Source organism: Fusarium vanettenii (assembly GCF_000151355.1).
Source record: "Fusarium vanettenii 77-13-4 chromosome 1 genomic scaffold NECHAsca_1_chr1_3_0, whole genome shotgun sequence".
In the NCBI taxonomy this organism is placed as follows: Eukaryota; Fungi; Ascomycota; class Sordariomycetes; order Hypocreales; family Nectriaceae; genus Fusarium; species Fusarium vanettenii.
The window spans coordinates 336,339-361,087 of NW_003315881.1; the positions used below are offsets into that span (position 1 = coordinate 336,339).

The 24,749-nt window shown below is 53.8% G+C and overlaps 8 protein-coding genes across 8 annotated transcripts; 3 read left to right on the top strand and 5 right to left on the bottom strand.

The window, feature by feature from the left end:
• Nucleotides 1-71: 71 nt before the first annotated feature.
• Nucleotides 72-962, bottom strand: NECHADRAFT_74482 (uncharacterized protein; the record flags this gene model as incomplete). The annotated part of the gene is made up of 3 exons (XM_003054052.1): nucleotides 72-123; nucleotides 186-677; nucleotides 847-962. The coding sequence occupies 3 exons, from the start codon at nucleotides 960-962 to the stop codon at nucleotides 72-74; spliced, it is 660 nt and encodes a 219-aa protein (XP_003054098.1).
• A 2,595-nt stretch (nucleotides 963-3,557) lies between these two features.
• On the top strand, nucleotides 3,558-5,408 carry NECHADRAFT_74483 (uncharacterized protein; the record flags this gene model as incomplete). Its single annotated transcript, XM_003053347.1, has 4 exons — nucleotides 3,558-3,794; nucleotides 3,852-3,885; nucleotides 3,938-5,088; nucleotides 5,151-5,408. The coding sequence occupies 4 exons, from the start codon at nucleotides 3,558-3,560 to the stop codon at nucleotides 5,406-5,408; spliced, it is 1,680 nt and encodes a 559-aa protein (XP_003053393.1).
• Nucleotides 5,409-5,575: 167 nt separating this feature from the next.
• On the bottom strand, nucleotides 5,576-7,275 carry NECHADRAFT_31103 (uncharacterized protein; the record flags this gene model as incomplete). Its single annotated transcript, XM_003054053.1, has 3 exons — nucleotides 5,576-6,500; nucleotides 6,548-7,061; nucleotides 7,110-7,275. The coding sequence occupies 3 exons, from the start codon at nucleotides 7,273-7,275 to the stop codon at nucleotides 5,576-5,578; spliced, it is 1,605 nt and encodes a 534-aa protein (XP_003054099.1).
• A 1,084-nt stretch (nucleotides 7,276-8,359) lies between these two features.
• Nucleotides 8,360-10,225, bottom strand: NECHADRAFT_89921 (glycoside hydrolase family 20; the record flags this gene model as incomplete). Its single annotated transcript, XM_003054054.1, has 3 exons — nucleotides 8,360-8,395; nucleotides 8,435-8,788; nucleotides 8,840-10,225. 3 exons carry the CDS (start codon nucleotides 10,223-10,225, stop codon nucleotides 8,360-8,362), a joined length of 1,776 nt encoding a protein of 591 aa, XP_003054100.1.
• A 2,266-nt stretch (nucleotides 10,226-12,491) lies between these two features.
• NECHADRAFT_74486 (uncharacterized protein) lies at nucleotides 12,492-14,014 on the top strand (the record flags this gene model as incomplete). Its single annotated transcript, XM_003053348.1, has 2 exons — nucleotides 12,492-12,862; nucleotides 12,916-14,014. 2 exons carry the CDS (start codon nucleotides 12,492-12,494, stop codon nucleotides 14,012-14,014), a joined length of 1,470 nt encoding a protein of 489 aa, XP_003053394.1.
• A 696-nt stretch (nucleotides 14,015-14,710) lies between these two features.
• NECHADRAFT_74487 (uncharacterized protein) lies at nucleotides 14,711-16,561 on the top strand (the record flags this gene model as incomplete). The annotated part of the gene is made up of 3 exons (XM_003053349.1): nucleotides 14,711-15,127; nucleotides 15,182-15,784; nucleotides 15,848-16,561. 3 exons carry the CDS (start codon nucleotides 14,711-14,713, stop codon nucleotides 16,559-16,561), a joined length of 1,734 nt encoding a protein of 577 aa, XP_003053395.1.
• A 585-nt stretch (nucleotides 16,562-17,146) lies between these two features.
• On the bottom strand, nucleotides 17,147-20,303 carry NECHADRAFT_32076 (uncharacterized protein; the record flags this gene model as incomplete). The annotated part of the gene is made up of 3 exons (XM_003054055.1): nucleotides 17,147-18,530; nucleotides 18,583-19,769; nucleotides 19,824-20,303. 3 exons carry the CDS (start codon nucleotides 20,301-20,303, stop codon nucleotides 17,147-17,149), a joined length of 3,051 nt encoding a protein of 1,016 aa, XP_003054101.1.
• A 1,435-nt stretch (nucleotides 20,304-21,738) lies between these two features.
• NECHADRAFT_31997 (uncharacterized protein) lies at nucleotides 21,739-23,457 on the bottom strand (the record flags this gene model as incomplete). The annotated part of the gene is made up of 5 exons (XM_003054056.1): nucleotides 21,739-21,851; nucleotides 21,903-22,842; nucleotides 22,895-23,239; nucleotides 23,297-23,317; nucleotides 23,389-23,457. 5 exons carry the CDS (start codon nucleotides 23,455-23,457, stop codon nucleotides 21,739-21,741), a joined length of 1,488 nt encoding a protein of 495 aa, XP_003054102.1.
• Between the last annotated feature and the right edge of the window lie 1,292 nt (nucleotides 23,458-24,749).

A 24,749-nucleotide genomic window follows, 5' to 3' on the forward strand; every position in this document is an offset into this window, starting at 1 on the left:
CAAAATATTCAGAGATGTCCTGGGGTAGAAAAATCGTGGGCCAAATAATCCTGAAGGCACCAGAGTCGCTCTCACATGCGCGACTCGTCCCGATACGTCCCGATACCGAGCTGGAGCTCAAGACTGTCCATAATTTGGCATACTACAGAACCACATCCCACTTGGGCTGGCCCTGTTCGACTTACACTTGAGGCCTGGTAGTCGCCTCACCTTCTTGGCCAGAGCTCGCCTCACCCACGGTTTTGACCCATCCAATAATCTCGAAGATCCGTGCTGGATCAACCCTAGAATCCGGGGCGAGAGCCGAGACCTCGCTGCTTGCAGAGCCGGGAGACTGTGACTTTGGTCCTTCCATGTGCTCAAAGAGGAGGGAATCGAGGTCTGATTTCGTTTCAAGAAGACCATTGACACTCAACTCGGGAGTGCCCGGCTGTGACCTGACACCTGGTGTCAGGGAGTTCATCTCCTCATTGGCAATGCCCTCAGTTTGTTGTGGTTGTGGAATCGCATTTTGTCTTCTCATGGCAACTGCAGAGGTGATGATGATCACACACAATGCACAGAATTGAATGAACGAGATTGACTCGTCCACCAACGATAGAGACTTCAATAGGGGCGGCGATCGAGAGGCGATGAAGGCGAAGACAACCGCAGGGGCAACACGACCGAGTCGAACTCTGAGCGAACCTAGTCAGCTCCCAACTCCAACTCTAGCCAAGAAACCACGCTCACTGTTGAAACGTATTCCTGTACAGGAGCACAGAGACTACTCCTGAGACGAACAGGAGTATGATGGTACTAACACGGTCAGTTCCAGGAGTCACCATGAAGCTCACGTTTACTCACACTGCACTGAGATCGTTGTGCCGGGGTAGACTCAAAGCAATTGCAGCACCCCAAAGTATCCCAGCAGGGAGAATCACAGACAAATGCTGCAAGGTATCCCAAAGGCTGCGGCCCATCCTTTCGGGGAGGCCTGGCATCGCGTCAAATGGTTCGAAACGTGGGGGAGGTTGGCGAAGAGGGCGACCAAAGAGCCTTCGTTGACATGCCTATATCGGCCCAGGAGAGCTGATGGGCTGCGTCTGTGGCAAGATTCAGGCCCTTATCGGCATAAGGGCCTAAGGCGTCTTATATGGTACACCAGCCAAAATTTGGATTGGATGGAGGCTGACCGGCGAGTTCCAGCAAGTTTATCTAACCGCTTTACGAAACGAGACGACAAACCTGTCGACATGACTTCAAGCAACAGCATCACCGGATTGACTGGTTGGAAAGCATCTGAGACCGCCACTCACGGTCTGCCGACCACAGGTGTGAGTGAGTTGGACACGCATAACAAGGCAATTGGGCCTTGACGGGATCAGTACCCAACGCAGGTCGTGCCTATTATGAGGCTGTCGATACTCATTTGGGACAGGCACAGTTGAAGTTGAGTTGCAACTGGGCTGATTCGCTGAGGCGGAAATGGTTGGCTTATGAGTTAACCAGCAAAGTTGAGACCTAGTCCGCCTTGGCGTTTATTTTCAACCCCGTCAATCCGACGGCTTGGGCACACATGCATGCAACAAATCACCAGAGATCTCTACCGTGAGGCGGTTAGGTGATGGTGTTTACAGTGTCTCAGTCATCCAAGGCCCGTTCGCGAAGATTTTTGCATTGACGCTGTTGACCCTTCTCCCCAGTTACGAACCCATCGAGGCTACGAATTGAGGCCCGCCACTAGGACTCGGCATGTTATTCTAGGTAGGTATTCACGAGGCAATTAGGTCAGCCAGGTTCAACAACTCGGGCATCAATCGCAAGAAAGAAAGAAACATTTATATCGGCTCGGGAATGGACGCTTTTCAATCTACGAGGATGAAAAGCAAATCGAGATATCTTGTCTGGAAATTCACCATTGTCACTCGTGCTCGACGTCAGCTGACGCAACAAGTCCGAATTCATGACCATTCAGCCAAACGACCAGCCTGTGTTCCACAACAAAGAGACTAGCCAGCATGTTTCAGTCTATCAGCTCGTTACCGAGTTGGTCGAACTGGTGCCGGCGACTCTCAGTTCCTGGATCATGTCTGCCTATATGCGGCAACTCCATCCAACATACATAGTAAGTTATGCTGGGAAATGGCATGGTTATTGGCTATCTATACCCTGGCAGCTTGCCTCAAGGCATAGGACGTTAGCCATGCATGTCTATCCGTTCCCAGAGTTGCCATCTGACTGACGTCGATATTGCCAGGCCTGGCCTCAAGCAGCACCAGTCAATGTTCTTGCTCAGCCATCACAGTGGTTGGCGCTTACAGCATGTCTCGTTTACGGCTGTTCGATCGCCTCATTTCTTCACAGGCGACGGTTTCTAGATCCCTACCAGCCCTTTATCTTTGCAGCTTGCGTGTCTCTAGGGGCCGTGCTGGGGAAATGCACCGGGGCAAGTGCCGACTACATCCTACTGGTTCATGTATCGTGGGCGACGTGTCTGGCCATGATTGCCAGTGTCATTTGCCTCCGTATTCAATGTGTGCTTCCGTGAGAGAGACGGGTTGAGTCGCTCCAGACTCTCACAAATACATACCTAGCCATGTAAAGCGGAGTTTCCTTTGTTCCTATTTTCTTGCATACATTTATCACGATTTTCATGGGAGACCTCATGTAGGTCAGAAACTGGCAAAAACTTGGACAAAAGGGAAAAACATAGGGCTTGATGAGATACGAGCAACGACCAAACTAGCAATCCCTCACAGAGACAATCCAACATAGGATTTCGCAAGTCTCAGTACCTATCTTTGGAACAGTAGTGAGTATCCATCCACCTGCATGTCCTCATATCTCCACCAGTTCTCGTTATCTCTCTCTGCGATGCCGGACAGCTCGGTGCTTCCGGGTGGATCGTTGTATTCTGCGGGGAAAGCTCTCCTTGTCAGACATTGGCTCTTGTCGTTGTGGAATGGGGACGTTAGTTGTGACATATGTCATGGGGCGTAGCTTGACAAGGTGTAAGGCGCGCCCAATCCCAAGGGCTCTCGCAACGACAACTCGACTGTATGAGCGAGCGGGCGGTCGACAAGAGTTGTACGTAATAATTAAACAACCATAAAGCATCAGCTGCTCACGTGGTGAAGCCCAGTGACCTTGAAACCCCGCTCGGGGCGGTGGTCCCGGTATAGGGTAGGCGAACTCAAGAGGATCGGGGCTCCACCGCCGGGGAAATCGACAGGGATACAGCCGGCTAAGAGCGGTCGGAGGTTGTGTCCGGCACCGGCCTGTTATCAAGGTGCGCCCGGGTCCGGTAGATGGACGATTATTAAGATGATCCTCTTTGTAGGACGCTATCTTTGTAGGTGACCTTGACTGACCGTCTACAACAACTCGACTTGGTCAGTCATTGAAGACGATATCTGCTTTCTTTCAATACTTGGTGGGGATATCTAAGTTGACGTGACGAGAGCCTCTCCACTTATACGATACACGACCCCCTCTCTTCGCTTCAGCTACTTTTCGCTTCAGCTACTTTTCGCTTCAGCTACTTATCACCTCCGCCGGATTCGACACTCGGCGCAATGCTCTTGGCCACGAGAGCGGCGCGGCTTCGGTCCGTAGCTGGTTATAGTCGCCTGTTCCACGCCAAGTCTCAGCATCTGTCGAGTGCCGAGGCCGCACCGGCTGCTCGCCCGGCTCACTATGACAACTCGCAGCAGCTCTCGGCTATCGATGAGGTCAAAGCAAGGCGAGTCAAGGCTGGGAAGCTAGTTGCTGGAGTTGCGGCTGCTTCGGATAGTGACATGTTTAAGGGGCCGGTGAGTTGCCATGAGTGTCACCGAGTTGAACGTCGGAGGCTTATCCCGATATCATAGACAATCGGCTTGCCCAAGTCTAAGCGATGGGATAGTATGTATCAGCTTAAACAACCCCTGAGGCGCTGGCTTACATAAAATAATAGGTCACTTAAGCCACGAGAGCAGCATACGAGGGCCTTGCACTCTCAAACAAGCCGCTCGCCACATGAAGAAGCCCGGTATGATCTCACTCGGTGGCGGTCTCCCCTCAAGTGAGGTATTCCCCTTTGCAGAACTCGGATTCAAAGTGCCCGTGGCTCCCAATTTCTCCGAAAAGGAAACACAAGAGTCGGGACAGACGGTTACTATTGGAAAATACGACGTTAGAGACCGCGACGGCACCTATGACCTGTCCATCGCATGCAATTACGGCCAGGCTACAGGATCTCCTCAGATGATGCGGTACCTGACGGAGCACACTGAGATTGTGTATAAGCCTCCTTATGCGGATTGGCAGGTCTGCCAGACTATCGGTAGCACGGGAGCGTTGGAGGAGGCGCTTCGCATGTTCTGTGACAAGGACCGAGGCGACTCTATTCTGACCGAAGACTTTAGCTTCTCAACAGCTCTTGAGACAGTTGGACCTTTGGGTGTAAAGGCCTTTGGCGTTGCCATTGACGAAGAGGGCCTCATTCCTGAGCATATGGATGAGCTCCTGTCTAACTGGGATGCCAAGGAGCGAGGAGCGCGGAAGCCTCATTTGCTTTACACAGTTCCTTCGGGACAGAACCCTACAGGAGCGACTCAGGGAACAGAACGACGAAAAGCTATCTACGCCGTGGCGCAGAAGCACGACCTATACATCATCGAGGACGAGCCGTATTACTTCCTCCAGATGCAGCCGTACACGGGACGCGACCAGCCCGATGTGCCGCCGCCCAAGACTGTTGAGGAGTTTGTCTCGTCGCTGATCCCCTCGCTGCTGAGCATCGACGCTGACGGGCGTGTCATGCGCATGGACTCGTTTTCCAAGGTTCTCGTACCGGGATCACGACTCGGATGGATCACGGCATCAGCGCAGATCGTTGAGCGATACGTCCGGCACGCAGAGGTCGCCAGCCAAGGACCTAGCGGTTTCTCCCAGCTTATTCTGTACAAGCTGTTGGACGAGACGTGGGGACACGAGGGTTATCTCCGGTGGTTGATGAACTTGCGGCTGGAGTATACCAAGAAGCGGAATGCTCTGCTTGCCGCTTGTGAGGATCATCTACCAACCGATCTCGTGAGCTGGACTCCTCCTACGGCTGGCATGTTTGTAAGTGCCCCTGAGTACACGTACAATCACTTTGAGTGAGACTTGACTAACAGGACATGTAGATGTGGTTAAAGGTTGATCACACCAAGCACCCTCAAGCTGGAGAACGCAGCATCATAGACATCGAGGAGGAAATCTTCAACTCTTGCATCGAGAGTGGCGTCCTCGTGGCAAGGGGCTCTTGGTTCCTGACCGAGAAGGATAAGCCGCCCCCTGGATTGTATTTTCGAGCTACCTATGCCTCAGCGACGCCTGAGAACATGAACAAGGCTATCGAGAGATTCGGCAAGGCCGTGAAAGATAGCTTTGGAAGAAAGTAGATGGGCTTGGTGAGAGATGAGTGGAATTATGTTGGGGAGTTATTGAACTGAATATTGAATAGGGGTAACAGTGGCGACGTATTTAGCAAGTTTACATAGTGTCAAGACAAAACTGAACCATCCCAAAACACTCTCGCTCTGAATCATTCCAAAAATCAACTCGAACCTCACGCGCGAGTCGCCTCCCAGAAAGCCACCTTGACACCCTGCCCCGGCGACAGCACAATATCAGCCTTGAGCAGCGGCTTTCCCCCGTCGATCTCCTTCATGTAGCTCACGGCGCGCTCGTACCTCTGAAACATGCGGCAGAGTGTGTAGCTCATCTCGGTCAGGGCGAACTGCTGACCGATGCAGATGCGCGGGCCCGCGTTGAAGGGGATGTAGTCGTGAGGCTTGGGGAACCAGTGCGCCCATCGCTCTGGGCTGAAGATTTGAGGATCGGCAAACTTTTCCGAAACGGGGGGATAGAGATCTGAGCGGCGCTGCATTACGAGCGTAGAGTATGCCACGGGTGAGTCTTTGAGGACGGGGAGGGGTTCGGTGCCGTCAGGGCCTCCACCTCGAGGGAGGGTTGTGTCTTTGAGAGCTATACGAACGTTGAAAGGAACAGATGGATATAGACGAAGAGTCTCGTTGAGGATTGATTTGAGGTAAGGCATGTTCTTAAGATGCTCATACGTCGGAGTCTCATCCGGGCCAACGGTAGACAGAATCTCAGCACGCAGCTTAGCGACAGCATGAGGATAACGACCAAGCTCATAGAGAGCCCACGACAAAGTCGAAGCAGTAGTATCACGACCAGCAAGAAGCACAGCAATGATCTGATCACGGAGAACCTTGCGGTCTCGCGTGAAGCCGGCCAGGGCGTGCAGAAACGTGTACCCGTGGTCGTCCTTGGAGTTGGAGGCGAGCTCCTCGGGACTTAGACGAAGAGCTCGGTCAATGTACTTGTTGATAAAGTTGTCGACGACGTTGAGGCAGTGCCAGAAGCGCGGCTTGGGGTAGAAGTGGCGGAGCTTGCCGGTGCGGGCGACGATGTTTTGGATGTGTTGGATCTCGTTGAAGGCCTCTGCGAACTCTTGTCTTGGATTTCTGCATGCGTCAGTGGTTGACTGTATCTTTGGTGGTTGTGTGCTTACGTTAGAGACTTGATGTCTGAACCTAGGAGAAACTCGGTCGTCACATCAAGAGTGAAGCGAAAGAAGAGATCACTGATATTGAGCACCTTTCCATCCACACTATCCATGTCCACAACCTGAGCCTCACCCAGTAGCGGCCCTCCATTGGCGATAGCTTTGAACAGCGTCTGAACGTGCGATTCGAAGCAGTGTAGGTCGCTAACGCGGTCCCTGGTGAACTGTGGCCGGATGAGATGTCGGCTAGCATGCCACTTGGCGCCATCAGTGGTGAAGATGCTGTCACCTAGAAAGTCGCTCCACTCGCGGTGAAAGGGTTCACCCTTGCCGTAGTCGCCAAACTGCGTTGCGAGGATGGCCTTGACGTTTGCAGGGTCGGCAGTGAATATGGTGCGAACGCCCAGGAATCGCGACTCGACGGTCCATGAGTTGTGAGCGCCAAAGATGGTGTCACGCCAGACCTCCATGTTTCGATGCTTTGCCGTCGCGTAGACGAACTTGACCAGTCGGTCGAGACCTAGGAGGTGAGGTTAGGAGAATTTAATGTGTAAGAAGATTCACTTACCCCATGGAGCGTAGGTTCTGAGATATGGTCCATAGCGCCCGAGACGACGAATCCGTATGTGCTCGTCTATGCGACATCCGATGTAGTAGATGGTATAGAAGGCGGCGGCAATGAGAAAGACGGCCTTAAAGGAGGCCTGCTCTAGGAAGGCTTCGACAAGACCCATGATGATATGATGTTACTTGACAAAGTCACTTAGAAACAAGACGATAGCTCGATTGAGCCAAGAGCCAGTTGATGTATAACAAGCTTTGAGAAAAGAACGAAAGTCAACCAAACAGTGGGAACCAAGCCTATACATAAATATCATTGACCTGACCTTAAAAAGCAGTGTAACAAGATCTGCAGCATTCCCCAGCCTATCCCCGCGAGACGCCGCCCTCCATCGGATACGTCGAGTCACCGTAAACGCTGCAAATAGCAAAGACGTCACTTTTTTTCAGATGTTCTTGGCTATGGACACGAGCTTTGCGGGGGAAGAGGCTGGCTTTTTGCCGAGGCGCTTTTTTGGCTGAGGGGGAGGAGGGGTCTCGGTTGGGGATGGGGATGCATATGGACCATGGGTGTACGGTAGGGTTTGAGATCAGATCAGATGGCGGGGTAAACAGCTTCTACCTTGAAAGTAGAATGGGATTTGATGGCATTTATTGATCTTGCCCAAAGCGTAGTCGTTGTAGGCTGTATTGCTATCATCTTCTGCTGATATCACAGTGAGAACCAACGTAATGGTCAGCCAACAACTTGCCCAACATCTTCTTTGACAGTCAAGACTCACAGCAAACAAACAATAGCACGTGAACTCGTTCCTGTGGCTGAATGCCGAGCCCACGATCAGGATGCCCGATGCGGAAACTTGACCTCGTCCCAATCTCATTCCACCCATTACGAAAGAGAGACATCCCGATGCCAAGCGAACTAGAGGATCTAAAAGAGGATGCATAACGCGCACTCTACAGGTCCCTTGTCACATGTTAGCATTGTAACCCTATGTGACGCCGGGAACTTGTATGATCCCGGTAGCCCGTCCATAGGAGGAGACCGGTGCAACATTCGCCCCGGACTTACCCCACAGATTCGGCGCCGCGGACCCCGCTCCGTGTTGAAACTCCGGCCCCGCTCCGGAGCCTCACAGAATCAATACTTAGAGTCGTCAAATCCCAGGTAGCGTATGCTCGTGGTTGAAACGTAGAAATGCTGAATCTGTTGAAATAGAATAAAAATGGTATGTACAAAATCTCTCGTCACCGCATCTAGGGCTCGAAATAAGCACACTCTTCCGGACCGCCCTGTGTGCAGAATGGCATCTGCACCGGCGAAGCACCCACACCACGGGCAACCATGCGCTCTCGCATCTCGGCCAGTCGTGGTGCGGCATCATACTGTGTCCGGTTCTTGCCAGAGGCGTCGGTACGGCCCGACCAGAGGACCTCGCCTGCAGCGCCTGCACGCGGCCACACCAGGGAGTCGAGGTTGACGCTGTCAATAGTCTCGGACCAAACTGCCACCTCGCCGCCGAGGACGAGCTTCGCTTCCTCCTCAGACAGGCCTGCTCGGGGGTCGTGCGAGTAGATGAGGCGCCAGTTCTTGCTGGGGCCGCACCAGTCGTTAAAGGGGTAGAATGTCTGGAAGGACTGGCCGTTGTCAAAGTTGAGCCACTGGCCTCGGCCACAGTCGAGGTACTAATGGATATGTCAGTAACCCATGCCTTAGATGATCAAGATTTGACCTACCCAGAAGTTGTAATCGCTGTCAATAACCTTGTGGCCAGCCGCAACCAGGTCCTTGACAGCGGTACCGCCCAGCCAGGACTGAACAACGACGTCCTTGCCTAGGGTCATGTTCCACTCAGTGATCATCTCCTCCCACACCAGGGGTGTGAGGCCAGCGTCGCGGACCTTTCCGTGCGCGTAGTCGAGGAACTTTTGGAGCAGAGGAGCCAGTACTTCAGTCTCGTTGGATCGAACGCCTGGGTCGAGCATCGAGTCGTTGTGGTTAAGCTCATCTCCACCAGTGTGGAAGTAGGCCGTGTAGGGCGAGATGCGGGGGAAGAGATCACCAAACAGTGTGTCGAGGAAGTCGTACACATCGCTGCTGTTCATGCGGAACGCGCCGCAAGGAGGCTGCTTGCACCACCACTGGTAGGGCTTCTCGTTGTACGCAACAATAAGGTCCTTGTAGGCTAGCTCGACGACGCCAATGTGGCCGGGCATGTCAATCTCCATCACCACCTCGACTCCACGGTGAATTCCGTACTCGTAAATGTCAGCAATATCCTTGGGCGAGTAAGAAAGGCCCTTGCGGTAGGCACCCTCCTCGGCCAGCTTGGGCAGAGCAGGGATCTCAAGAGGCCAGGACTGCGAATCAGTGATGTGGAGGTGCAGTCGGTTCAGCTTGTTCCAGGCCATGGCGTCAATGGTGCGCTTGATGTGCTCGACCTCGAAGAAGCAGCGGGCAGTATCGAGAAGGATGCCTCGATGAGGGTAGACGGGCTCATCCTTGATGGTGACGGGGGCGTGTGGAGTGTACCAAGAGGTGCCGGAGCTGTGCTTGAAGAAGAGCTGGACAAAGGTCTCGAGGCCGTGCAGGCAACCAGTGGAAGACTTGGCCTTGATGACAGCCTCGCCATTCTCAGACAGGGTGAGCGTGTAGGACTCGTCGACCTCGCCGGCTAGCGGCTTGAAGGTGGCCTTGTCGTCTTCCTCAGTCTGGGTGATCTCGAGCGACTTAACCCACTTCTTGTCACCCAGGGCAGGCTCAAAGTCAGAATTGCGCGGACGGAGCTTCCAGGGGACAAAGTTGTCCTTGAAGATGGCCTGTAGGGCGCGTGAGACACCGGCCTGGACGATCTGCTTGCTGCTAAAGTCTGAACCAGCGGCTGGTGAGTACTGGTAAGTATAGGGCATCTGCTCGTCAAACATGGTCTTAGTGTCCGGATGCTCAACAAATCCAGGGAGAGGAGAAGTCCAGCGTACAAAGTCCCCATTGTAGGTGATCTCGAGGCTCTGGTCAATGAAGAGAGCTTTCTCTCCCGTGGAGATTTCTCTGGGGATGGGCCATATGGCGTTGACGGGGGTAAGGGCGAGGGCCGCCACGGCGACGAGGGCCTTGGACCACATCGCGAAAGACAATGAAGGATGCAGAATACAAGATGCTATGCTATCCAAGAGATGGTCGCAGAGGTGGTCGCAGAGGTATAAGAACCAAGGCCGGTAGGTGAGATTTAAGTGCCGAGTGCCGTCCAAAGGAATACGGGGACATCAGTTAAATAGGGACGTCGATCCTCCGCTAGGGCCCCTGGCCTGGAGACACGGGAGAGGCTTGTCACTCGTTTCTATGGGCGTTTGCAGGAGGCAGGGCAGGGCAGGGCAGAACAGCAGGGCAGAAAGGATTGGCGCTAGTTTCTCCCCGGCACCTTGCAGTTGCAGGGCAGAGCAAGGGCATAAGCTTGAAGCAATCGTGCCGAGCCTGATTTGGAGGCGGTAGATTGCGATGTGATGGACGGCCAGGCTGCGATGTCCCGGGCGACCATGTGGCACAGCCGCAACGTTACACGACCACCCGAGAGGTTGCGATTACCGTTTTCGAGATGAAAAACAGCGAACTTTTGGTAGTAATGGACACAACCAAGTGATGATGATTATTGCTGTTGTTGATTTCGATGACAGATGACGGCGTCGTCTGAGCTGAGATTGGACGTAGAGGTAGGATTCACTGGAGACAGGGAAGGGGGCGGGGATTGACAGGACCAGGACCTCGCAATGACCCGTGATGCCGGAAAATAGGTAGCTTGGACGTAAAGAGGCTTGCGGCAGATAGAGAGACCAGACGAATCCTAGAGGCCGATGTGTGCGCCCATTGCTATATTTGCGACAGCCGTGCTTGAGGTAAATGCACGACGGACGGGAGATGAGCTGAGACGAGACCCGACCTGCCTCTACTCAGTGGAAAAGAGGCCCAGACAGCGCCAAAAATGGGCTGAGCCGCGGCGCCAAAGTCAGCGGCGTCAGCGCCCGTCGGCGACTCGCAGCGGCTGGACTCAGCGAGGACGAGGCTGGCGTTGGACTGCATCTGCCATGGTGGTGCTGATGACATTCATTGGATGTGATGCTTCTCGACGTGTTTCGACTGTGCAGTTTCCAGGCGAGTTCTCACGTTACTTTTACGCTTGGCATTCGGATGGTTCAAAAGACTGGTCGGAACGACTTCATTGTATCGTCTCTGCGCAGCAAGGAACCGACTTGGTACGTTCCATTGTATCTTGCTGCAGCTCAGAGTCGTTGTCTCGGTGGCTTCTCCCAGTCCCAGCCCCCCAATCTTGCTGCATGCACGCACCCAGATGGAGCCACTGGCCTCATGGATATTGATCGTCTGGTAAGGTAAATGAGGAGAATGCAGCCCTAGATAAACATGATGGATGGCAGCAGGATGGATTGATTGCAAGGAGGAGGAGAAATGTAACATGTAAACACCCATGGATGGTGTTGGACGTCCCCCGCACTGGAACATGAAGGTCGAGCATTAATCTAGACAAGTTGCGGGGGAGATGGAAAGAGGGTGGGACAAAGGAACGCCATCTCGGGACGCCGTCTTGGGACTTGATCTTGTGAGAGAGCAAGGGGATCTTTGATTAACTTGAAGATCAATGAATGGATGCCATAAATAGCTTCACGGCAACCTCCTGTCGCTAGCTTGCATTGTGTCGAGGCTGCATAAAAATACGTACAGGATAAAGAGGCTTGAAGAGGACATGTGAGCCACATTTCTGACTAATCACTCCTCTGACAGCTATTCGTTGCTCACCGAATCTTCTGGTCCGTGGTGGCAACATCACAGGTGTGTGCCTGTTCACTGACAAACGCATCTTTGAGCTGGTTGGGCTTTGTTGGATAGATATTATCAATTGTAAAAGAAATCTTTGAGATAGTCGAATCAAGGGGCTTCACTATGTGGCTTTTCCCTTGACCAGAAAACGTTTATTACCAACCAAACGGCTCTTACTCGACAAGGTAAACAATGACTGATCGACACATCACGTGATAGACAGACCCATTTCCCGACGACTTCTCCGTCACTCTGGCAGAGCTTTTGCCAACTCCAACACAAACCAACCTCAAAGACTGCTTCATCGCCGCTCGGTGTGACGACGCAGCATCACCAACTCGACAAACACAACTTTGCGCAAGCGCCCACGCATATTTTGTAGCCTTGCGACCCGTTTCCCTTTTACGCGACGCGAATTGTCAAAGACCATCGAAAAAAACGCGTCGCTCAAAGACTGCCCAAGTCTCGATTAGACTCTGCGGCGAAACCACCCGCCACCCGCACCCGCACCCGCCTTCCACAATCCCCTACTCCCTTCCCGTGACGGCGCATTCACTCAATATGCCTGTCGAAGTCAGCCTCAACACGCCCCTGGCGGAGGCTCTCAATGCCGCTATCCAGCCCAAGCTCGTCGAGGTTGGATGGGGAACCGGTGGCGCCGATGATTCCGCCCTGGCCGAGTACATCATCCTGATGCTGGTCAACGGAAAGACCCAGGACGAGATCGCCTCTGAGCTTTCTGGCGATCTCCTGAACCTCGGCCCCGACGACCCCAGCACTCGCGACTTCTCCCAGTGGCTATTCCAACAGATCGATACCCTGAGCTCTCCAGCCAACGGCGGTAGCTCAATGCCTGACGCTTCCCAAGAAGGCGCTGGCGCTGGCGACATGGATACCGATATGAATGCCGGAGATGTATCAGAGTTGAATGCGTATGTTCCCCTTATTTCCTTGCGCCTGACGTAGATGTACTGACTCTTCTTAGACCAACCGGCCCCCGCTCAATGCGAAACGGAAACCAACGAGGTGGACGGGATAAGCGCATGTTTGGCCAGATGAACAAGGCTATGGACCGCACTGGCGACGCTGCCCTTCATCGTGTTAGAGGCCAGACGGGCGGTGAACGCATCAACACCCACGGCCGCAACCCCCCAACCGGTCCCAGGACAGGCCGAGGTGGTATGGGCCGTAACAACAACAACCGCACCGCCAACCTCCAAGCAGGCTTGAACGCCATGGCTGCTGGCGGACCCCAGGGTCAGTGGATGATGCCGGCCAACGGGGCCAACCAGATGGACTTCGCAGCCATGCTCGAGCAGCAGAACCAGATGATGTTCCAGCTCACGCAACAACTCATGGCCAATGGTGGAAACCCAGGGCAATTTGGACAACATCGTCGAGGAGGAAAGGGTGGTTTCGAGCGAGGCCAGAACTCGACCAGGGGTAACTTCCGTAGGGGTCAGAACCACCACCACGACAGGCAAGGCAGCAACAAGCCTGAGGGCGAGGGCGAAGGTGAGGATGTGGACATGTCTGGAGAGAAGCGCGAGCCCCCGAACCCCGAAGACACGGTGTGCAAGTACAACCTGAACTGCACCAACAAGGACTGCAAGTTTGCCCACCAGTCGCCGGCAGCGCCTCACGGTGTCTCGGTCGACGTCAACGACATTTGCACCTTTGGAGCCGCGTGCAAGAACCGAAAATGCGTTGCTCGACACCCCTCACCAGCGGCTCGTCTCGCGCATCAGAGCGAGCAAGACTGCAAGTTCTTCCCCAACTGCCAGAACCCGCGATGCCCGTTCAAGCACCCATCGATGCCTCTGTGCCGCAACGGAGCTGACTGCACAACTGCCAACTGCAAGTTCACGCACGTCAAGACAAAATGCAAGTTCAACCCGTGCCTGAACCCTCACTGCGCCTTTGCGCACGAAGAGGGCCAGCAGGGAGGATTTAAGGATAAGGTCTGGACTGCAGACGGCAAGGAGGAGCACGTCAGCGAGAGGAAGTTTGTGGATGAGCAAGCTGGCGAAGAGCTAATCAAGGGTGAGGAGGACCCTAAGGAGGACACCGACATCATTGGTTAGAGGAAAACAAAAAAAAACGGGTGGCTTGGAGGGATGAGATGATCGACAAGCAGATCAGATCACACGATACCCAGGGGTTAAAGGTTCAGTCCCGTCTCAGGACTGGGACCAGCAGAACAAAGGCTGATGAACAGAGGAGGATGAGACGGACGATATGGTGAATGAAGGATATGTACTACTACGGTCTGCTTTCTAATGCCGTTGGCCGGGGTGGCAAGAGCATGGAAGGGAGTTTTGGAGTTTTTGTTTCTTTTGCTTGCGAATTTGCCATGAGCACGAGGCAGGGCCATATCTTGTTTATTCCTTATATAGGTACATAGAGGCCAGAGAATGATGGCCACAGGTCGCGCATCATGAAGATGCTTCAAAGCAGATGCGCGAGGGGGAAAGAATGCAAACAAGGGCCCATGGCCATGCCTCGGAGTTTTCTTTACTGTCCCATCCTTGAAGTGCCTTGCCTATACTGATATGGGATGAAATAAACCGTGTCTATCATCCAATCTATTAATCTATATGAATCTATAATGTTTCTATTGTGATGTCAACGATGCACGGATGAATACCGGCTCATGCCAGGGACCTAGCTTCAACTGCCTACCTCCCCGCCAAAAAACCCCATCCCACTGTAAGCTCGCAACACTCCACCATCTCGTGACGGGACCAAACACCTTGGCCATGACCAATTGAGCCCTCGTCATGAGTCTCTGCCGTGCAGGATCCCTCCCGGCTGCTCTCCTGAGCTCCGGCGCCGCCTCCCACCGCCTCAATGGCTGTTGCCATCGCAGCCTCTACGCCATCACCGCCGCTCGACGCCGGAGCATCAACGGCCGACGGGCCTACACCACCGAGCCCAAAGACGCCGACATTGCTGTCCTCGGAGGAGGCTTGACAGGTCTCTCCACTGCTTACTACCTCGCAAAGAAGCTTCCCTCGACTGCCAACATCACATTGTACGAGTCTAGCGACCGCCTTGGAGGATGGATCAAGACGGATAGAGTACCGGTCGACGTTGGGGGCAAGCAGGGCGTCGTCTTGTTCGAGCGCGGCGCACGATCTCTGACTTCGCTGAATGGAAACACCTTTCGATACGATGATCTCGTCCTCTACGATCTTGTGCGCATCCTGAAGCTCCCCAGCACGCAATTGCTCCGCTAACCTCCCTACCAGGCTCTTGATCTCGGTCTCAAGATCAGCTCGCCGGGTGCTAAGCCGCGATACATTTACTATCCCGACCACCTAGTCACCATGCCACCCTTCGCCCCGTTCTCCGACTTCCTCCGTGAACCTCTCTTCCTCCAGAGCTTCGGCGCAGGCCTCGCCCTCGCCTTCAACACGCTTCGCCGGCGGCAGCTCCCCGCCCAGGACTACTCGGTCGCCGAGTGGCTCTACGAGATCACAAACAGCCGCAAGGCGGTCGGAACCATGGCCTCGGCCATGATGCACGGCATCTACGGCGGCGATATTAACAAGCTGAGCGCCCGCTCCGTCCTCGACCGAATGTACTGGGGCTGGTACCTGCCGAACCCGGGCTTGCACGCGCGTCCCATGCCTATGCCTGAAAAGGAGATTCTCGAGGCGTTGGGCAAGGACAAGGAGATTCAGAAGCTGGCGCTGGCTCCAAAGAATGCTTTGATTGACTTTGGCGAGTCGGGAATGGAGACGTTGCCCCGGGCCATGGCTGACGCCCTGAGGAGTCAGCCAAATGTCACCATCAAGACGGGCGAGGATGTATGGGGTCTGACTTATGATCAGGAGACTAAGAAGATCGAGGTAACAAGGCTTGTATCTCAAACAAACCAAGAGAGCGTGCTGACATGAAAAAACACCACTTAGATCGCCAGCTCCAAGCCAAGTGAGCAGGCTCAGCTGTTCGACAAGGTCATCTCAACCCTCTCGAGTCAGGACACGGGCAACCTCGCCCCTTTCAAGCTCCGGGCTTTGGCAAATACTCATTCAGTCTCCATAATGAGGGTCAATCTCTGGTTCCCCCAGGAGAACATCAAGCCCCCTGGCCTAGGCTACCTGATCCCCAACTCGGTGGCCCCTGAGACGAACCCGGAGCACGCCCTTGGCGTCTTCTTCGATTCGGACGTCCAGGTCCGCTCCGCTGATGAGCCTGCCGGTACCAAGCTCTTCGTCCTCATGGGCGGCCACTATTATGACCAACCTGATGTCAATATTCCTACAGAGGACGAGGCCATCATCCAAGCCCGCAACCTCCTCGAGCGCCATCTTGGCATCCCCCGCGATGCACCATGCCACGCTATAGCAGGCCTCGCCAAGAACTGCATCCCTCAGCACAACGTCGGCCACCAAGACCTCCTCCGCGAAGCACATAAGGAGCTCAGCACCCACTTTGAAGGCCGCCTCGCCGTAGCGGGAGGCTCATACAGCCGCATCGGCGCCATCGCCAGTCTTCGCGCTGGTTACGACGCCGCCCTCTCGACCAAGTCCGGGCTAGATAAAACCGGCCTCGAGTACTTGCACGATTTGCGGGATTTTGCTGTTGTACCTATCGAGAAGATTCCCGTGCGGCGCTTCAAGTGAGCGTGGTGTGTCTTGTGTGAGATAAGAAAATAACCAGTATTTATAAAAAGGGGGTTGATATGATGAAGAGTTGGTCAGGATAGGTAAAGCTGTATATTATTATAGATGAATAGAAGGACAAACCTGAACTATATAATAGCATCACTTGTGTGGACGTATATACGAACGGGTTATAGGGACCATCAAGATGAATGCTCTTGATACTCTAGTCAGGGGTCACCACACCAAGCCAGGAGAAAGCTTAAGTAGACCATGTTTGAACCACCAAGATCAAAGGCTGTTAGCTTTGTCAATAAACACTTCAAAGTGCCTGAAGTTTCGATTATCTACCTCCCTTGCCTATGATCCCCAGGACAGCCATGACAACCAAGCCCACCCAACACATAACGCAGCCCATGCAAGTAACATTCCATTGGTTTCATTTGGAGGTATCATTAAGCTATCACAAAAAACACACCCACCCGCTTTGTTTGATCCTTTTTCGCCGCTGTTCTAAACCCCTCCCCCAAAACGTCCAGAGTGTAAAAACCCATCACCCATCGCTTTAGACACCGTTCTCTTCTTCTTCTTGTTCTTCTTCTTCGTCTACTCCAGGACAACCACCTCCGAGTTGCCCTGGCCTATCATCGGCCGGATGGCGTCGTCGATGGCTTTCAAGATGCCCACGACGCCCCTGCTCGGTCCGCCTACCGCGCTCGTCACCAGACCGGTCCAGTCATCGCCTTTGCCCTCCCACACGTGCTTGAGAGCCGCGGTGAGATCATCATTGGGCACTGATGTGTCGTTGGCCACGGGCACACGCCATATGTGCCACCAAGGCTCGCCTCGACGGCTCTTGATCCGGCCCTCGAATGCAACTCGGCGTTGCATTTGTCCCGGCCCAGAGATAAAGTAATCAAGTGTCATCCACTCGAGCGAGTTCATCGAGAACTGGAATTGTCCCTGGTTCCGCGCCTTAATATCTGCCCAGAGTTCTTCCGTCTTCTGAATCGCCTCTAGGGCTGGTAGGGATGTGGGTAGCCAGGCCATGAGAGCCTCGATTCCGCCGTCGCTGTTAACGAGGTTCTGCATCAGATCGACCACTCGAAGATGAGGGTTGCCCTTCTCCATCTTGATGTCGATAACATCCTTGGACAGGTTAAGTGCCACCCTCCATCTGCGTCCTGTCGCCGTAGTGTCATTGGGCGAGTCATTGCTTTGATCCCTGTAAGAGAAGACGACTTCTTGAAGGCTCACTGTTTCGCTCTGGATAGACCCCTTAGCCTTATCCATAGACTCGACGAAGCTGACAAAGCGATCGACTGCTTTGACTCGCGACTTCAAACTCTCCAGTATTGACTGCCCAAGACTGTGGCGCATCCGCAGACGAAATTCGCCCTTGAGAAGGTTGTACGAGACATCTTGACCAACCAGGGCACCCTTGATCGAGGTGAACTTGGCTGGTCTGCGGACCTTGATGATGGCGTCCGATATACACACCAAGGGTGTATCTGATTTGACATCCTGGGGGTTGGCACCCTCTGAAGCTGCGGGTTCCGCCTCGGGGAGCTGCGCCCCCTTGAAACTGATCGACACAATGTCATTCGCCCACGGTTCTATCGTTGAGAGCTTCAGTCCAGTCGCAGGTTGTGTAATCGAGGCGAGTCCTAGTTGCTCCAAGTCTCTGTTGCTCGAGGCTTTGCTGCTCTCCTTCTCGGAGCTGTCAAACACCATCGAGGGGAAAATGCCCGAGAGGGCAATCTCGATCGAGGGAAGCCGAACTTGTCGCGGGAGAGACCAGCTCTTTGTCTCGTTGGGCTTGAACTTGATCTGTTGCTTGTGGAGCTCGCGCATGTCTATTGCCTGGGCGATCATACCCGTAGCAAACACCGTCATGTTATTCCAGAAAGTGTTGTGAAGGCTAGGATAGCCCTTGTTGAACGGAAGCTTTGCTGTTAGTTTCACCACTGGCCCAGGAGTATTGCGGTCCCTGTTGTCCGTGTTAGCAAGGTTCTATTTGGCGCAGCCCAAGTTCAACTTACACTTCAAGCAGCCACCATTCATCACCGCTTAGACTCAGCACGACCATGATGAACCATGTAGGTCTCCATCCAGCTCTCTGGAGCCAGATGGTCTTTGTCCATTCGCGGTTCTTGGTAGCAGACCTCAACTCCTCGTTGTTGAGTGGGCTCTTCTGAACGCTCCATCCCATTGTGCTTCCTCGGCGGTTGAGCTCTTCTTCCATGATGGCGCATCTCACGTTTTCCAGGCATACCACGCCATCGTCTGCAGGACTCTTCCCGTTGTTGAGTTGAAGCTCGTGCTGATAGATGAACTTTGAATGTGGCTTGACTGCAAAGACACCAGTCGTCGGTTCGATCAGTAGTGAGATACTATCCTTGTATCCAACCTGCATGGACAGGGAGGATGCAGCTGGATCTTCCTGACAGCTGCGCAGAACCATAGCAGCTTCGCGATTACGGAAACGAGGCGTCGCCATGAGCTTGTCGTGGATGCTGCTGAGGAGGAAATCGATGTGAAGGCCGATAACTGTCTTCAAAAGGGCCTCCGCCGACAGGATGTTGGCATCAAAAGGCACTTCCACATCCTTGACTTCTTTGTTGTCTCGGTACCACTTTGCTTGCAGGAAACTCGATGACTTGGCGTTTGCCTCGCCATTTGCCTTTCGGCCACTGTTGACAGCAACCAGCACCCAGCTCTTGGGGCTTGTTGGCGGTGCTCGAGACGTCCAGTACTGAATTGCCAATGCTCGGTTAAGCGGCTCAACCTTGAGAGTGCCGGTCCAGGAGCCTTTGCTCAGTTGGTTGGCTTGACGTCGCAGTTCGTTGAGCTTGTGGGTGAGCACCATCTCATGCAAGAACTGGTAGCAGCCTAGCAACCCCTCTGTGCTGAGAACTCCGTTCACATGCCGCTCCAAGTAGTCCTTGAGGGATTCGGGAATCGCTGCTGCCGATGGCTTGAAGGTGAATCTCAGGTCGATGAACCAAAACTGCTTCTCGAAATCCTCATCCGCGATTGTGAGATCGACCTCGAATTCGCCAGGAACTTTAAAGGTGACTCGTCCTGACTTGATATCGTAGTTTCTGAAGTGGTACGGGATCTTGTCAAAGTCTTCCAGGTTCAGCCTAAGTGAAAGCAGGGTGTTGACATCACTCATCCACTGGGACTGCTCCTGCAAGGTCAAAGGCGGTGGTTCAATGTATTGAAGCTGGTCATCAGGTCAGTTTGTAGTCTCTCCCTAGGTACCAAGGACGGCACTTACATCAGGCATCCAAGCAGCCTTCCCTGTTGACAGGACCTGAAGGGCTGTTTTCAAATCAGGGCTTGGCATTCTCGCAAATGTCAAGTCTCTCTTGACATTAACCATAGTGTCAAAGGCCGTGTCGGTGAGGACCTGCTGCTTCATGATGTGGGCTCTCAAGTCGATCAGTTTGCTGACCATCTCTGCCTTGCGGCTCCATTCCGTGATGACAAGGGCCTTGACCCATCTTTGATGCTCCTTGTATGCAAAGTCCAAGATCGACTTCTTTTTGATAATGTTTTCGTTCGATGCGTCGTCAATGTCGTTGTTCGGTATTGAAGAGTTCCCATTCATGGCGGCTACAGGAAGGGGCATCTTGGCCATTTTGGTGATCTGATCTTCGAGGTTGTTGTGCGTGGATTGTGCCAGTCGTGTAAGAAATGTCGAAAGGGAGATGTATCCCTGGGTAATGTGGACGATCTCATCGGGGAGATCGTTCATTCTCGGGACTTGGTCTGATGCCGGCGCATTTGGTCGAGAGCCGTTCACCAGAGGACCGCTGGTGGCGTTCCCATTGACCATGGCACCGCTGGCATCGCCGCCAGATGCGGCTTTTCCCTTGTCCAAGGCATTCTGATGTCCATCAGCGCCCGCGCCGCTCACGCCATTGAGCGTTGAATCTATGTCGTGGTTAGAGCGCGCGCCATTCGGGCCGCCATTCTCCATGCTGATGACGCCCGGCATCCACTATCTCGTCCCTGGTCCAGGTGCTCCCCGAGCCAGACTGAAAAGAGATGGGCGTCTCTAGATGGTGTAGCAAATCTTTCTCGTCGTGTCGTTTATCTGCTCCAATGTGGCATGAGAGGCAGGCGGGATCTCTTTATCGGCGACCCCGGTGCTGCATGACAGTCGCAATCGTCTGCACCGAGCGGCGGACGCTGTGTGCGAGGGAGATTCGTATTAATTAGAGGCTCTAGGTGTTGAGGTGGTGTGTCGCTGTCCTCTTCGCTGGTTGCTCGTCGGGTTAGGCAGTCTCGCGAGAGGATGAAGAGGTGAGGCGCGGCGAAAAAGTCGTCGATTTAGGGAAGCGAACGTAACGCGATTCAGGAGTCGTCAAGAATAGGTCGATATTTCAATATTCGCGATGGTCTTGAGGGGTTCAAGCGAGAGGGCGTTCGAGTAGGAGACGACGCGATCGAAAAGGGTGATGAAAGAAGGATATGGTGAAGGACAGTGATTGAATGGATGCGCAGGGCAGCCTCTCGATTTTCCCCGGTTACCACGCCTTGCCTGACGGGACCAAAAGACGGAGGGCGCTGGGGTAACAGGCCAGGTCATGTGAGATGGAGACCGTGCATAATTTGAGGCGAGCACAAGGGCCAGGTGTACAAATAGTGCATAACGTGCGCCAACAGGAGTTATGCACGTTATCGCCGTCAAAGTCACTCCACGACGGGCATATTGACTCCGTCACTCGTTTTCTTTTGGTGACGGTTGTGGCGTTCAGGGTCCAGATTATCTCCAACTTCTGGAAACCTCCCCCGCTGGGATACGTAAGAATTGCATGATGTATGATAGTCGAGATCTCGCCTGCTTGTACTTCACTGCACTGTACGGTACTGTCGGTTCAAGGATCAGATTGGAATTTAATCTACCCTTTCATAACGCAAAGCCTGAGCCAAGCCCCACGTAGTTGCATCTAATAAACCCAACAAGCATGTGTCCATTATCTCGCCAGAACCCCTCCCGTTCTCGCCAATTTTACAGAGATCATCATCCGTTGGTTTTTGCTCGCCTTTCAAGGCTCGGGATATCATAGTCCGAAGACGGTCGCGACTCTTGTCGCACGGGAGGCGTCATTAACTACGAGCCAAATTAGTCCAATTGACTTCTTGCCTTCAACCTGGATCGAGCATACAGGATGCTGGTTCATCACTTACAACTTGTTGGGGGTGGCATTAGTCGTGGGCCACTGGTAACCGGCAGCGTCGCTGAACTTGTAGCCATACGAGGCCGTGAAGTCGTCGAGGACAGCAGGGCCGCGAGATCCTAGAGAGAATTGTGAGTTACGCTTCAATGCCGTCTATGCATGTCACCTACCATAGGGGTACTCCATGGGGATAATCTCCTTGTTCTCGTCCAGGTAGTGGAGGAGAGGAGTAAAGACTCGCCAACTAGCGTCGAGCTCGTCATCACGGACAAAGTTGGACTGGTCGCCCTTCAGGCAGTCGAGCACAAGAGACTCGTAAGCCTCGGGGATCTTGAGATCCGAGAATCGTCGGCGGTAGGTCAGATCGAGTTCGGTGACAACGGTCTGCATGCTCAAACCAGGAAGCTTGGAGTTCATCTTGATGTAGACACTCTCGTTGGGCTGGATGCGCATGACAAGCTCGTTTCGGGGAATGTCCTTAAAGATACCCGAAGTGACGTCCTTGAACTGAATTCGAATCTCTGTCTTTTGCTCGTTGAGCGCCTTGCCGGCCTTGATGATGAAGGGGACACCGTCCCATCGCTCGTTCTTGATGTACGCAACCATGGCGCAGAAAGTAGGGCATCGAGAGTCCTTGGGGACAGTGTCATCCTCGCGGTAGGCGGGCTTGCTGCCGTCGAGGGACTTGCCGTACTGGCCAATGATGACGTTCTTGGGCTCAATGGCGGGAATGGCACGGAGGACGCGGACCTTTTCGTCACGGATATCCTCAGCGTTGAAGGAGATGGGTCGCTCCATGGCCAGGAGAGTAAGGACCTGGAGAAGATGGTTCTGCATGACATCGCGAATGATGCCGAACTCGTCAAAGTAGCCGCCACGGCCCTCGGTGCCGAAGGGCTCCTTGAAGGAAATCTGAACGTTGTCGATGTGGTGACGGTTCCAGGTAGCGCCCAGGAATGAGTTACCAAATCGGAGGATCAGGATATTCTTGACCATTTCCTTGCCCAGGTAGTGGTCAATTCGGAACAATTCTTGCTCGTTCCAGTCAGGCTCCAGGGACTTTTGAAGCTCGCGGGAGCTGGCAAGATCCTTGCCAAAGGGCTTCTCAACCTATCCAAGATATCAGCGAGCTGCCCGCAGGTGGCGAGGGAGAATCACATACAATAACGCGCGCAATACCCTTTGAGGGATAGCACACCTTCTTCAGGTGCTGCGAAACAATGGTGAAGACACTGGGAGGCAGGGCCATGTAAAAGAGTCGATGGGCCTCGGCGCGACCCTTCTCGATGTCCTGGAGATGCTGCTCGAGGACCTGGAACGACTCATCCTTGTCGTACTGACCGGAGACATAGGTGCAGAGATTGCAGAACTCCTCGAGTTGTTGCTCAGACTCCTTTGTGGGGGTCTTCATGTATGACTTGATACGTCGAATGTACTCCTCGTGGTCCATCTTGGTACGGGCATATCCGACGATCTTGACATCTTGAGGGAGGAACTGGTTTCGGTACTGGGGGCAATGTTAGCCAAGGAATCATCTTACCGAGTGTCGAAAAGTGCAGCTTACCAGACCGAAGAGCGCAGGGTACTATCATGAAGCAAAGGCAAGCATGTTAGCGCAAGGCACAAATGAGGGGCGAGGATGGGAGAGCTCCCCACCGTCTTCTTTTTCGCAAGATCACCAGAAGCGCCGAGAACGACGATGGTGGTGTTTTGCTTAAGCTCCATACACCTGAGAGAGAAAAAATTCAGTTAGCGATACTGTTCCGACACGGCCGAAGAACCAAGGGCGCAAACTCGCACCCAAGGGCGAGCTGCTGTCGGCGAGGGAGCAAGCTAGAATCATGGTGGGGGTTTAGATAGCACCTACGGATCCATGATTGCGGTTGGGAATGTTGAGGGATTGAGGGAGGGGAAGCAACACGAGAAGCAAGAGGAGAAAAAGTCGGGTGAAATGGGCCACGGAGGACCAAGCCGAGTAGTCGCAGATGGAGGGAAACTCGGCGGAGAGACAGACAGACAGACAGCAGAGGAGAATGGATCTGAGGAAGAGGTGACGCTGAGGTTTGCGGGCAGCAGGCCTGGAAGGTTTTATGACGAGCATGCAGAGACGGGGAGCTAACAATAATGGCTGCGTGAGCGACGGGGCTACCTATGATGCAGTCCCTAAGGTGGGTGCTGCTGGGCAGGTACCTCGACCGACTGTCACACTGGCTGAAGCTCCCCTTCGAGGTGCTTGACCTGGCTCCATACGGTAAGGCCGTGAAGTCCGCCCCATGTCCATCCCCTCCCCCTCCCGCTCCGAAAAATCCAAATCCCACGCCTGTCCAAGCGCGGGCCAAGTTTAAAGATACTGTACTCGCTCGGTGACTTGATTGCCGGATCCTCGCATCCATATTTTTTGTCTGCGTATTTCTTTTCTGCCTGTTTTGACCGGACGGATATTTCGAAACGGCACAGTACCTCCATCGTCCCCCTTGCTGGTCAGTCACGGGCATGCAGGCGGTCGAATGGTCTCCGCGGGTTGTTTGGGGGCATGGCAAGGCATGGCATGGACCCATCTCGAGGTCTTACTGGATGTCGTGGAGTTGACGTATGGTGTTTCCACATCTTCAAGCCAGGAGCTTGTCTCATCTCACCCATTGCCATCATGAACATGTATCATCAGCTCTCCTCCTCCTTCTCCCCCTCTCCTCTTTTCCTCTCGTGATTGTCCATGCCCGCACATGTTCGTAGGTACTTGTGCAATGTGCTGTGTGCCGTGAGCATTACGAAGCAGCTTGCTTTTGCAACTAAACATCACTGCATCCATCCAACTTCTTTGTCAGCCAGCCCGGCTTGCCCGGACATCGATTCCTCACCGAGTCCTGCGCTTCGGCGAGCGAGGGTGAGAGGGGCATAGGCCGCCCGCCACCGCCCAGAGGTGTCTGGCGCGCAGTTCACCCCAACGCGGAACAGTCCTGGTCCACCCCAAATCGCACTGGGGGTAGATTATCAAGCTGTCTCTCTCTTGTTCGTTT